Source organism: Bison bison, unplaced genomic scaffold (assembly GCF_000754665.1).
Source record: "Bison bison bison isolate TAMUID 2011002044 unplaced genomic scaffold, Bison_UMD1.0 scf7180017864108, whole genome shotgun sequence".
NCBI lineage: Eukaryota > Metazoa > Chordata > Mammalia > Artiodactyla > Bovidae > Bison > Bison bison.
Genome location: NW_011494680.1, coordinates 6,080,197 through 6,092,202, shown reverse-complemented (window position 1 = coordinate 6,092,202; position 12,006 = coordinate 6,080,197). Strand labels below are relative to the sequence as shown.

Here is a 12,006-nt window from a genome sequence, read left to right as displayed (position 1 = left end):
TGGACGTGAGTCTGAGTGAACTCTGGGAGTTGGTGATGGACAGGGAGGCCTGGCGTGCTGTGATTCATGGGGTCGCAAAGAATTGGACACGACTGAGCGACTGAACTGAACTGATTTATTGGAAGGACTGATTCTGAAGCTGAAATTCCAATACTTTGGTCACCTGATGCGAAGAACTGACTCACTGGCAAAGACCCTGATGCTGGGAAAGATTGAAAGCAGGAGAAGGGGACGACAGAGGATGAGATGGTTGGATGCTATCACTGACTCGATGGACATGAGTTTGAGCAAGCTCCGGGAGTTGATGATGGACAAGGAGGACTGGAATGCTCCAGTCCATGGGGTCACAAAGAGTGGGACACGACTGAGCGACTGAACTGAACTGATGCCACCCTCAGTAAACCTCGGGCATTTGGCTTCCCCACCACTCACTTGCTTAAGGTTCCAAAAAATTACCAGAAATGTGTTAATAGCAGTGAGTGTTGAGTATGTATTTCAGGAAAATGTCTTCCTCACTCTCCAGCCCTTTAATGTCCCTTCTTTGCATTCACAGGGCTCTCCAGGACAGGCGCTGCAGAGGAAGGGCTCCAGGCTCCACCTGCTCAGGAACTCCCAGCTACCTCTCCCTAAGTGTGGACCACGGAGCATGGGCTGTGCTTCGAACTGCAGAATGGTGACAGCGGACAGACACAGGGATTCAGAGATAAAACAGACACAAATATGGGGGGAAAGCAGGATCATGTGATTCACAGTCCAGCGGGGAGACATATCAGAGAGCCATCACTCACTATGGGAAGCGCTGGGACAGAATGGTCTCCAGGCAGATAACGATTTACTCACGTCTCTGAAGATCTGTCCTAGGGGACTGAGGGAAGGACAGGCGGGAGTCCTGGAGTGGGGAGACAGCTCCGTGCTGTCGGAGGGGCTGTGGGGAGCAGAAGAGGGGAGAGAAAGTGGTGAGAGATGGTCGCCTGTCTGAAAGGTTGGCTACAGTCCCCCCAGAACTTCTCAGTACTCTCCTACAACCTAAAACTGGTGTAGCTGGATATAAATCATGTAGATAAGTAACCTCTATATTTTCCTTTCATTAAAGTAATTTCATAGTAGATTTGTAATGTACCTGGAAATCAATTCTGTGATGTCATCTCCCACAGTTTCCAAATGCCTCCATTATAAAAGGTCCACATTAACTGAAATACTGTCATCAGTTTGACATCCAAGCTCTTTATCATAGCAAAACTTCAATTAATTGTGAGTCTAAGAGGAGGCTGTTTTGCAAACAAAATTAAAGGAAACACTCATAATCACTTTAATACACCGTTGTATCCACAAAAGTACCCATCCCAAAGCTGCTCGAACTCTGGACAGTTCTATGGCTATTTCTTACACAGCACAGAGTGAGCCCAGTTTTTGATTATTCTATTACTGATTGATTTGATATGAGGTAACTGTTCAGGCTTAATTTCTTCACTCGGAAAAAGCCCTTGGGAGGCAGTCCTGCATCTCTTCCACACAAGCAACTAAACCTAAGAACAGAAATTACAACCAGTCTCAAAATACAGTCAGCAGACTCCATCAGGCCCACAGCTTGTTCTAAGGTATAAAAATATTAAGTTCAAAAAGGTACAAGAATGTAGAGAATGCTCTGAAGCTGGCCAACATGTGGACAAAACACACCCCTGATAAATACCTGCTTTCCCTGAGAAAGGTTTGCAAGACTGTATGGATGTGAGGCCAGTTCCACAACCCACTCTCTGAGATACTAGGGCGATGCTATGATGCGCTTGTAAAGTTCTGGTTAAGGAAATAACACAGAAGAAAGACCCGGGAGCGAGGGTGGGAGCAGGACGCCTCACCATGGTTTCTTGGCAGGTTCGGGATTTCAGCTGGTGGGACAGCTCTGACTCCTAATCAGGCTTCTGTCATACTGCCTTCCAGTGGCTTTTCCACTTTGAGGGAACATGGATGGCGGGACTCAGGCCTGAAGCCTATGAAGGAAGAATTGATCTGCTCCCCAAAGGTGCTTAGGAAGCTTCCGGCACATGAAGTCTGCAGAGATGCGTGGACACACAGATGTGCCAGCCGGGTGTCTGTTCAGCACACCTGGTAGACACGAGAGGGGCCAGCGGCTTCCCCTATTAACCACAAACAACCATTCTTTCAGCTGCTTGTCTCTATGATGAGCACCCCAACAATCTCTATGGACTAAATATTTGCCATAGCTCTGATATCTGACAAGTCCCTAAGGTCTCACAGTGAATGTATCCGAATACATCCATCCCCATTTGTTCCCTACAATCCTATTAGAAATGCCACACCTGCCCGACAAGACTACGCATAAGAATACCAGTTAGCCATTAACTGGCAAACTCACAATCACTATCACTTCATATTAGTTACTGTTCTCAAGGAATCTGCTTCAGGATAACACAGTGCCTGCCTTCCTCAAGCAGGAATCCTTGACTCTGGATTCAAATAACATCCCAGTCTTCCATTCCATAACAAATGAAATAAGGAAACAGAATCAGAGACCTGATTTGGAATTGTTACTCATGGTCAGTAGAATTTTTCTGCTTTCCATTTTACAATGATAGTACACACACTATAAAATAATTTGTATTAAAAAGAATTACTGCTTCTGAAGTGAAACAAGTGACATGTTGGAGAATATTGTAGGACTTTTTCCTCCTGGCTGAGCTAACCCATGTTACTGTCTTAATTCAAACAGGGTGTCTCATCTGTGTTAAAAGCAAAAACTTCTCTCAGAGTAAAGATGTAAGAACTAGCCTTTGTTTGCAAAGAACTTGTCTTTCAAATAAGTAAAAGATTCATTTTGTTGGGATATTCTTCCAGAAAAGCAAGGTCAGGTTGTACCCCAGAGCCACTGTCCTTTGTCAGCGTGTCTTTATTTAAAAGGTTGACTCTTTATCCAGCTTAAAAAATTGCTAGGGGTTTTCCCCATATTCGACTGACAGCCTCCACCCCCACCTCAAGAATGAAAGGGGAAGGGAAAAATAAATAATTATTACAAGTTCCTCTTGCTCTCAGTAACAGCATCAAAACCTTGAAGATATCTTGCTGCAGACTCCCTCCTGGCATCAGAGCAAAAGGACTGGCAACCTGAGAGCAAGCCCCTCACCCTCCCTTCCTGCACAGCTGTCTTCCGGATCCACACCTGCTCATTCCTGCATGCCCCAGGTTCCCAGACCTCCCTGAGGACCTGGCGTCACGCTCACCACCCAAGACATCCCTGCACGGCGCGCACAACAAAATTCAGACCTTGACTCACGGTGCAGCACAGCAAAGGGGTTGTGAATCCGAGCCAGACACACCTGGATGGTCACTCGCCGATGTCACAGTCGGAAAGCGGTCGGAGGGCGCCTGGCCTGCTGCCCAGTGAGAGAGAGCAGACCCAGCAACCAATCAGCGGCCGCCCGAGGGTTGCCATGACCACGCCGCCTGTTAGGACCGCGCCCTCTCCTGCCCAGCAGCCAATCGGCGGCCGCCTAGCCGTTGCCCCGGCCACGCCGCGTGTTAGGACCGCGTACACACACAGGGGAGACCTGCCTGCAGCCAAAGACCCAGGGCTCGCAACCGTCCTGGCAGCCGCCGCTAGACACCGGCCGCTTCCCGGTTTCCTGAGCTCCCAGCATGAACCGCAAGAAGCTGCAGAAGCTGACGGACTCCTTAACTAAAAATTGCAAGCATTGTAAGTAAGAATCAAGGGCTGGGCGGGCAGAGACTCCCAGGCCAGGCCCTATCCTGCGGGTGCTAGAGTCCGGTCTGCAGAGCCCCTCCGCGCCTGACCCTAAAGAGAAGTCTGGAAGGGAACACTAGCATCAGCTATTTTGGGTGGACACCCACAGAGCCCAGGATCTTAAGGAGCATTTCCAGGTGTCCAGGCACCAAATTCTACACCCATGCATGCACGTACTTGCTTTTCAAACTTTCTCTTAACTTCCCCTTACCTTATAAGAAATGCAATTTAATTACCCTGAAGACATATGTTGCCCTAGCCTCAGATTTAGGTGGAAAACAAGCACTAAAAACCACTGGAATCAAGAGAAGTAGCACAACAAAAAGCTCTTCTTAGAGCAAATCAACTGGCAAGGTCCAAGTTCTGGAAATTACTAAGCAAACCTTATGAGAAAGTGGTTATCAGTGGTTGAACATCCTTAGGAAAGGTGGGTTAAAGTGGTACAGAAACCTGTATCTCAGGGCAAGGAAATGTGCCTGGAAACAAAGGAGCTCAAAAAAGTTAATCACACGATAGAGTATCTGTTCCCATCTCTGGGGCCCCATTTTCCTGCAAAGTGAAGGAGACTTGGCAGGTGGCAAGATGAACACCTATTAAAGATGTTAATGTCAATAACCTCCCTGCTCCCATCTCACACATATTCTGAAAAGTGGTCCTAGAGTTTCACAGGTAACTTTATAATTATATTCAGACTCAAAAACAGAACTGTGCTTGGGCAAGGAAGCTATGGATATGGTATAAATATTTGATGATCCAGCTTATAAGTTATGTGCTTATCACAAAACTACTCATCTCTTAAAAAGTAGAAGAAACCATAATCCCAAGACTATTCCCATAGTGCAAAGAAAGAAGAGCAAACATGTTTTGATGTAGTTCTAAAGATTATGGAATCTAGTGCCTTCTAATCAGAGTTAGTATCTTATACAATGAGAGGTAAGAAAGTCTGTCAGGATAGTGCTGCAAATAAAAGTTATGGTATGTATAAGCATCTTAAACTCCAAAAATAAAAGTTGTCCTATAATCTATTATTATGATTACTATAATCTGAGAGTTTTGTCCTGTTGTTTTTCTTAAAATATTTTCATTTGTTGGAAAAGACCAGATTTTCTTAAAACATCTAGTAACATATTGAATAAACAATGCAATAACTACTATACACAACAAACTCTGAATTTTATTTAGTTCCTTTTCCAGTGTGTTTACAAATGTATTGCAGACATTCTGTGAATATATTAAAAGATAAGTGAAAATGGGACAAGAAAACCAGTCAACAGTTTTGATTTTTGTCCTTCACATAAAATTTTTAAAGTAAGTCTTAAGAACCTTGATGATTAAATTCTGTGGAAACAGTGACTAATCATAGACGTTGTAATAATTTTGAATCTTTACACAGAAGACCTTTCTTCTAAAGTCAGATTTCCTTTTAGTTGCCAGGTGATGTTCCCAGCAGGATGAAGTGAGTAGATTTTGCAGAATCAGAGAAGAAAGTATCTTAAGTGGTGGTCTAGTTAATCCACCACCTGGCAGATCTGATGTGCAGAGCAGACTTACAGCAATCTGAAAAGATAAATCCCTTCTCTGGTGTCCCTAATTTCATTTAGTATTGTATTCTTGAATTTAAGAAACATTTCAGCAAGAGAATTTTTCCTGTGGAAAAATTACTCAGCTTTGATACTTTGGGTAATAAGCTAATATTCTTTCATTTTTATTCAGCTGAGATGGGAAAATGGCTAATCAACACCCCCTCAGCTAGCATTTCATATACATGAACAGATCACATCATCTTTCATGCAAGTCTCTCTTTCCCAACCATTAACATCTCTTTTTATTTTTAGAGTTTTTATTGTGGTTAAATACACACAATGTATTACACAAATACACAGAATGTATCACTTTAATTATTTGAAGTGCACAGTTCAGTGGCATTAAGTACATTCACATTGTTGGGCAGCCATGCCCCCTATCATCTCCAGAACTTTCTCATCTTCCCAAACTGAACCTCTGGTCCCTTCCTCCTCCCCTAGCCCCTGGCACCCACCAACTACTTTTTTGTCTCTGTGAATTTGACTACTCTGGGTACATCATATAAGTACAATCATAAAATATTTGTCATCTTTGTTGGCTTATTTCACTCTGCTACTGCTAAGTCACTTCAGTTGTGTCCGACTCTGCGCGACCCCACAGACGGCAGCCCACCAGGCTCCCCCGTCCCTGGGATTCTCCAGGCAAGAACACTGGAGTGGGTTGCCATTTCCTTCTCCAATGCAGGAAAGTGAAAAGTGAAAGTGAAGTCGCTCAGTCGTGTCCGACCCTCTAGCATGTTGTACTCAAGAGTCATGATATGGTAGCGTGATTCACCATTTCCCTCCTTTTTGAAGCTGAATCACAGTCCATTGTATGGATGGACACCCATCTACTCATCCTTCCATGGACACCTGGGTTACGTCCACCTTTTGTGAATACTCCTGCTATGAACACTGGTGCACAGGTATCAGAGTCCATGCTTTCAATCCTTTGGGGAAAATACCCAGAAGTGAAATCACTGGATTGTGTAGTATTTCAATGTTTAAATTTTTTGAGGAAGTGACATACTATTCATACCATTTTCTGTGGTAACTAACAGCTCTTTTAAAAAGTACAACCACTGTATCATTGTCTCCTATTTATCAATCTATTTACTAAATCATTTATTTTCTGAAGTTTTCAGTGTTCCTCTTAAATTGTGGTGCCCCAAACCAGAAATCAGCCTCAAACCTGTCCTGGCCTGAAAGCCGAGATGGGATTTACCCGCTTCTCTGTGCCGTTTCCTTGTACATGGACACATCTTCTTTGTTTTTAAAAATGCTCAACCACAATTTTGCCTTGTTTTGAAATAGAATCTTCCCCACCTTCCACCTGTAGTTCATATTTAAACTCCTTTTTATGTTCTTAATGCCAGACACTAATCCTTCCAGCTAGGCACCTCAGACGGTGATCAGGACACAATCAGCTCTGTGTTTACTGCGCCACCCTCTCCACAGTCATGTGTACTGAAAGCAGACACGTGTGTGCACACGCTTTAGACAAAAGTGTTCTTCCTCCAAGGTGCTGCTGCATGGTTGCCTGTTCATTTTCACATCACCCACAACCCACACTTCCTGTGTGCTAGAATATGCTTAAATCCTTCTTTATTGGAAAATAGGTGATTCTGATTTCCAAAATCTGACTCATGGCTCCACAAAAGCTAATGTGAGATGAAGTTGGTGCCTAGTTTGGGGGAGATCGGTATCTATCTCCAGGGGAACGCTAAACTGTAAATCTCATGAATGCCTATAATCAAAATGCTGCAGAGGGCTTCCCTGGTGGTCCAGTGGTTAAGAATCTGCCTGCCAATGCAGGGGACACAGGTTTGATCCCTGGTCTGGGAGGATCCCACAGCCATGGAGCAACTTAGCCTGGGCGCCACAACTATTGAGCCTGTGCTCTAGAGCCGGGAGCTACAACTACCCAAGCCCTTGTGCCAGCCGCGGCAATGAGAAGCCCATGCACTGCCACAGAGAGTAGTCCCTGCTTGCCACAACTAGAGAAAGCCTGGGCGTGGCAGTGAAGATCCAGCACAGCCAAAAATAAATAAATAAAGTTATTTTTTTTAATGCTGGGGAAAATTACCATTCTTCACATCACCATGCTCACCTCTGCTGCCTTGCTCAGGTTATAATCAGACCCCACAGTTGCCTTTCAGATGACCTGGCTGATATTATCTTTTTTTTTTTTTCTCCTAAATATGAGAGCCTCAGTCTGTGGGAGGGATGGCTGTTGTTTCTACTGTGGCGAGACTCTGGGGTGGTGGGGTCCTCTGTTAGCATGGGGGTCATGAGTCTCAAAGCAGGGTCGTCTCCTGTCGACAGCTGGCTGTGGACGGCTCCAGTGTAGTTTGTTTGCAGACTCATTCATGCAGAGTTGAAGCTGGACTTTAAAGGTTAAAATGCCTTTTGTTATGTCTTAATTGTATTCTTTCCCAGTTAGTAAATTTGAAGTGAAATGCCTTATCAACCTCTTCTATAACCTGGTGGGAGAAGTGACGGAGCGGCAGGGCGTGATCATCGGGCTGGACCGCAACGCCTTTCGGAACATCCTGCATATGACGTTTGGGATGACGGATGACATGATCATGGACAGGGGTGAGCAGATGCCAGCATCCTGACGGGCCAGATCCAGCCATAACTGAGGAAAACGGTTTGGAGTTCAGGCAAACTCTGGGAGGAACGCTTCATGTTCTGTGATCCCAATTCCACTTGAACATAAAAATTTAATTTTCATATTTGTAGGGAAGAAGATAGCGACCACTCTTTTTGTGTATTTAAGAAGAGGACAAAGTCAGCCTGAATAACTAGGTTTCCTTTACCTTATATCAGAAAACCCCAAACATTTCTATTTCTACTTAGTAAATAGAATAATATTAAAAATATAGTTTTAAAAGGACATTCAAATTTCCTTATACCATTGAGAGTATTTCAGTAAAAATTAAGATATAGCCTGTCACGTAGTAGCATTACTTTCATTGAGTAACAAAAATACAAAATTATATATTTCATGTTAACATACCGACATCTAATATACCAACCTGTTTATGTGTTAATTGTTGATTCATGTCTTTAGATATTCAGTGTGCTTGTTCTCACAAAGTATAAAGGGAGAATGTAAAAGCTTAGGTGAAAGAGTTTTCCACTGCTATGATGTCTCAGTTTCCTGTTTTGTCAAATAAGAACATGGGGCCACATGGTCCTGAAGTTTTGCTTAAACATTAAGAGTGAGCCGTGTGGCACAGGCCTTCGCTGAGAATACAAGCCCAGCACGAGCGTCATGTTGTATGTCTCTCTCTTTTTTTAGTTTTCCGAGGGTTTGATAAAGACAACGATGGTTGCATAAGTGTAACAGAGTGGGTTTATGGACTATCAGTGTTTCTTCGAGGAACTTTGGAAGAAAAAATGAAATGTAAGATTTCACTCATCCTACTGGTTTGTGCTTTATGATAAGCAGGTGCAAAGAATGTGAATTAGAGTGGTGGGTGTCTGTTGTTTGCTTCATTTGAACTCCCATTGACCTCATGTAGGGAGCAAATTCAAGTCAATAATAAGAGTGGAAAAAAGTAATAAACAGACAAATCAGGACACTCTAAGGAGGAATCATGCCAAGCAAGACCACACAGGCATGTAGCACACATGATAACCATATATGCATGCCTTTAGGTATGAAAGGATTGAGTATTTTACATATTTTGTTACTTGAATTATAATCGTAAAAGTCAAAAACATTGATTCAAGTTTCTGATTCTTAGTTAATTCCTACTTCACCCCCAGTGAGCTCTGTTTAAGAGGCACATTTCAATCAGTTTTCCAAGGTTTCCAAGATGAAATTGTCAACTTGTTGTTCCTTGGCCTGCTTTTTGTAGGTAAGTGTAAGAAACCTTTCTAGGACTGTTGAGTATATTCAGTTAAGTGGATGTTGAGCATCTATTATGGGAATTGATTGCTTTGAGTCCTGGGCCTTGATAAGAGCATCACCCTAGAGGCCTGGGCCTTGAAAACCATCAGAGCAAACTCTACTTTGCTAATGGCAGCACTTTTGTATTGGTTGTTTTTTTAAGATTGCTTTGAAGTGTTCGACTTAAACGGGGACAGCTTCATCTCCAAGGAGGAGATGTTCCACATGCTGAAGAACAGCCTCCTGAAGCAGCCGTCTGAGGAAGACCCTGATGAAGGCATCAAGGACTTGGTGGAGATCACACTGAAGAAAATGGTGAGATGGATCATTCAGACTTTTCTACTGAAATTCACTTCCCAGGTGGCACTAGTGGTAAAGAACCTGCCTGCCAGTGCAGGACACATAAGAGACATGGGTTCAGTCCCTGGGTGGGGAAGACCCACTGGAGAAGAGAATGGCAACCCATGCCAGTATTCTTGCCTGCAGAATCCCATGGACAGAGTAGCCTGGAGGGCTATAGTCCATAGGGCTGCAAAGAGTCAAACACAACTGAGTGATTTAGCGTGCACTGAAATTCACAGGCCAGAGATGGGCTAGAAATAAGAATTCAAATTACGGAAACTCTTTTCCTGGGCTTCTCTGATGGCTCAGTGGTAAAGAATCTGCCTGCCAATGCAGGAGATCCAGGTTCAATCCCTGAATCAAGAAGATTCCCTGGAGAAGGAAATGGCAACCCACTCCAGTATTCTTGCCTGGGAAATCCCATGGACACAGGAGCCTGGCGAGTTATAGTCCATGGGGTCACAAAGAGTCTGACGCAACTTAGCAACTAAACAAGAATCAGTCTTATGCCTGGTGAAAGAAAGCGCCAGCTTGTTCTCTTTCACCATAGTATTAAAGGATCTTTTCCATTTCAGCACTTAGTCTTTTACTTTTCTAACATCTTTCTTTGAGCCATGGACCACGAGAAGATAGTGTGTGTCTGTGATCAGTGTTTCCATGTTAACTGCCGCGTGGCGGTTGCCCCCAGGACCATGATCACGATGGGAAGCTGTCTTTCGCGGACTATGAACAGGCCGTGAGGGAAGAGACCCTTCTACTGGAAGCATTTGGGCCATGTCTCCCTGACCCAAAGGTAACAGCGTGTGTTCACAGAACAGAGACCAAAACATCCTATAGGAGCAGCAGCCCAGGACTCCCTGGTTTGGCAAGTGATCAGATGAGTCACATTCACCTACAGAGGACAGCTTCTAAAAGAGAAAGGCAGCCGAGAAATAGGGCTGGTCCATATCTTTGAACTCGTGTAGTCCGCTGTGACTTTTTCTTTCACTAACTTGTTTGTTCCTGTAAGAAACTGTTACTGAAGCATAATGTGGACCAGAAACCCAGATGAAAAACTCTAGGGCTGCACTCCAGAGCAGGGAAAAAAACCAACATGAAAATGATTACATGATAATAATAATCATTATACCAGCATTGCAGTAATGCTAATCAGTACCATGAGCGGTGCTGGCAGCCCCGTGTGGCCTCACTTGTCCTCTGACAACCCTGTGAAGTTGGCAATATCACTGTCCTCATTTTATGGATGAGGAAACCTAGGCTCAGAGAGTGTAGGCCACTTGCCGGGGTTCACTGATCACAGGTTACAGAGTCCCCGGGACCCAGGTGCTGGGGCTCAGAGGGGCATGTGTGGTTAAGAGGGGATGTGGAAAACTGCTGCAGGGAGTTGGGTGGACAGCTGGAGGGACAAGGCAGGCTCGCGGGTCCTGTGGACCCAGTGGTCAACCAGATGCACGGGGGCAGCAGGGCCCACACAGAGGGAGTGTCCTGTGTGAGAGGGAAAGGGGGACAGTATCAGAAGAGCATCTGGAGTCGTGAGACTGACGATGAGCCTGGAGGACACGGAAGGGCCCAGTGCATGGAGCTCGGAGCTTGGCCTCTGTCTTGAAGGTCATGAGGATCTGTTGAAAGGTGTTAGGCAGGTGGAGTGATGTGATACATGAATATTGCCATACTCCCACCCCAGTGTCTCATCTGTATCTCCAGCTGGGCTCGTGTCTTATTTGACCTTGTCCCTTCCCCACCCCCAGGTCTCCCTCCAGCATCTCTGCTGCCACCACAGCCTGGCTGTGCCATGATGAGCCCTCTGGGATCCCCAGGGTGCCCGCCCTCCTGCAGCCCCACTGCGGTGAGCTGAGCCCCTGGTTCTGGCCTGTGAAGCAACCCCTGGTTCTGGCCCTAAGCCTGTGGGCAGGGGCCCCTGGGAGCCAGGTCTCGCCCTCCTGGTGGTCCCTGAACCAGCACTGGGCTGGAGCAGAGTCAGCACCTGAGAATGAGCACACAGCCCATCTCAGGCCCCCACCTCATGCTCCTCATCGCTGCCAGGCTCTTCGGACGTCAGGCAGACACACAGAACGCTTTTTGTTAGTCTGTACTAATTTGAGCACCTTCATTTTACAGAGCCAGAGTGAATTTGAAGCCCAAGTATTCAAAGATCCAAATGAATTCAATGAGGTGTGAATTCCTAAATGTCATCTCAAGTGAGTAAAAAGGGAGGCTCACCCATACTGCGTGTTCTTCCTGCTTAGCCTGGACGGTGCGGGCGAATTTGGTGAATTGTGTGTTTGAGGGGGAAAGGGTCAGGGTTGACTAATGTACATCGTCACCTTTGGTATAAGATCAAGTAAGACACAGACACAGATTTCCTTATTAGCTGTGGTTGGGTTTGGCCCAATGGGTTATCACTGCAGAGAGGAGTTATCACCTAGAGCATCTGTTGACACAAA

The 12,006-nt window shown here is 45.1% G+C and overlaps 1 protein-coding gene across 1 annotated transcript; it reads left to right on the top strand.

Annotated features, from left to right (window-relative positions):
• The first annotated feature begins 3,517 nt into the window (after positions 1 to 3,517).
• EFCAB1 (EF-hand calcium binding domain 1) lies at positions 3,518 to 11,785 on the top strand. Its single transcript, XM_010838941.1, has 6 exons — positions 3,518 to 3,709; positions 7,759 to 7,917; positions 8,627 to 8,731; positions 9,384 to 9,535; positions 10,251 to 10,355; positions 11,681 to 11,785. The coding sequence occupies exons 1-6, from the start codon at positions 3,652 to 3,654 to the stop codon at positions 11,738 to 11,740; spliced, it is 639 nt and encodes a 212-aa protein (XP_010837243.1). The 5' UTR covers positions 3,518 to 3,651; the 3' UTR covers positions 11,741 to 11,785.
• The last annotated feature ends 221 nt before the right edge of the window (positions 11,786 to 12,006 follow it).

Coding starts and splice junctions, on each gene's coding strand:
- EFCAB1 (XM_010838941.1), top strand. CDS start 3,652: ATGAACCGCAAGAAGCTGCAGAAGCTGACGGACTCCTTAACTAAAAAT. Junction 3,710..7,758: donor AACTAAAAATTGCAAGCATT/GTAAGTAAGAAT, acceptor ATTCTTTCCCAG/TTAGTAAATTTGAAGTGAAA. Junction 9,536..10,250: donor AGATCACACTGAAGAAAATG/GTGAGATGGATC, acceptor GGTTGCCCCCAG/GACCATGATCACGATGGGAA.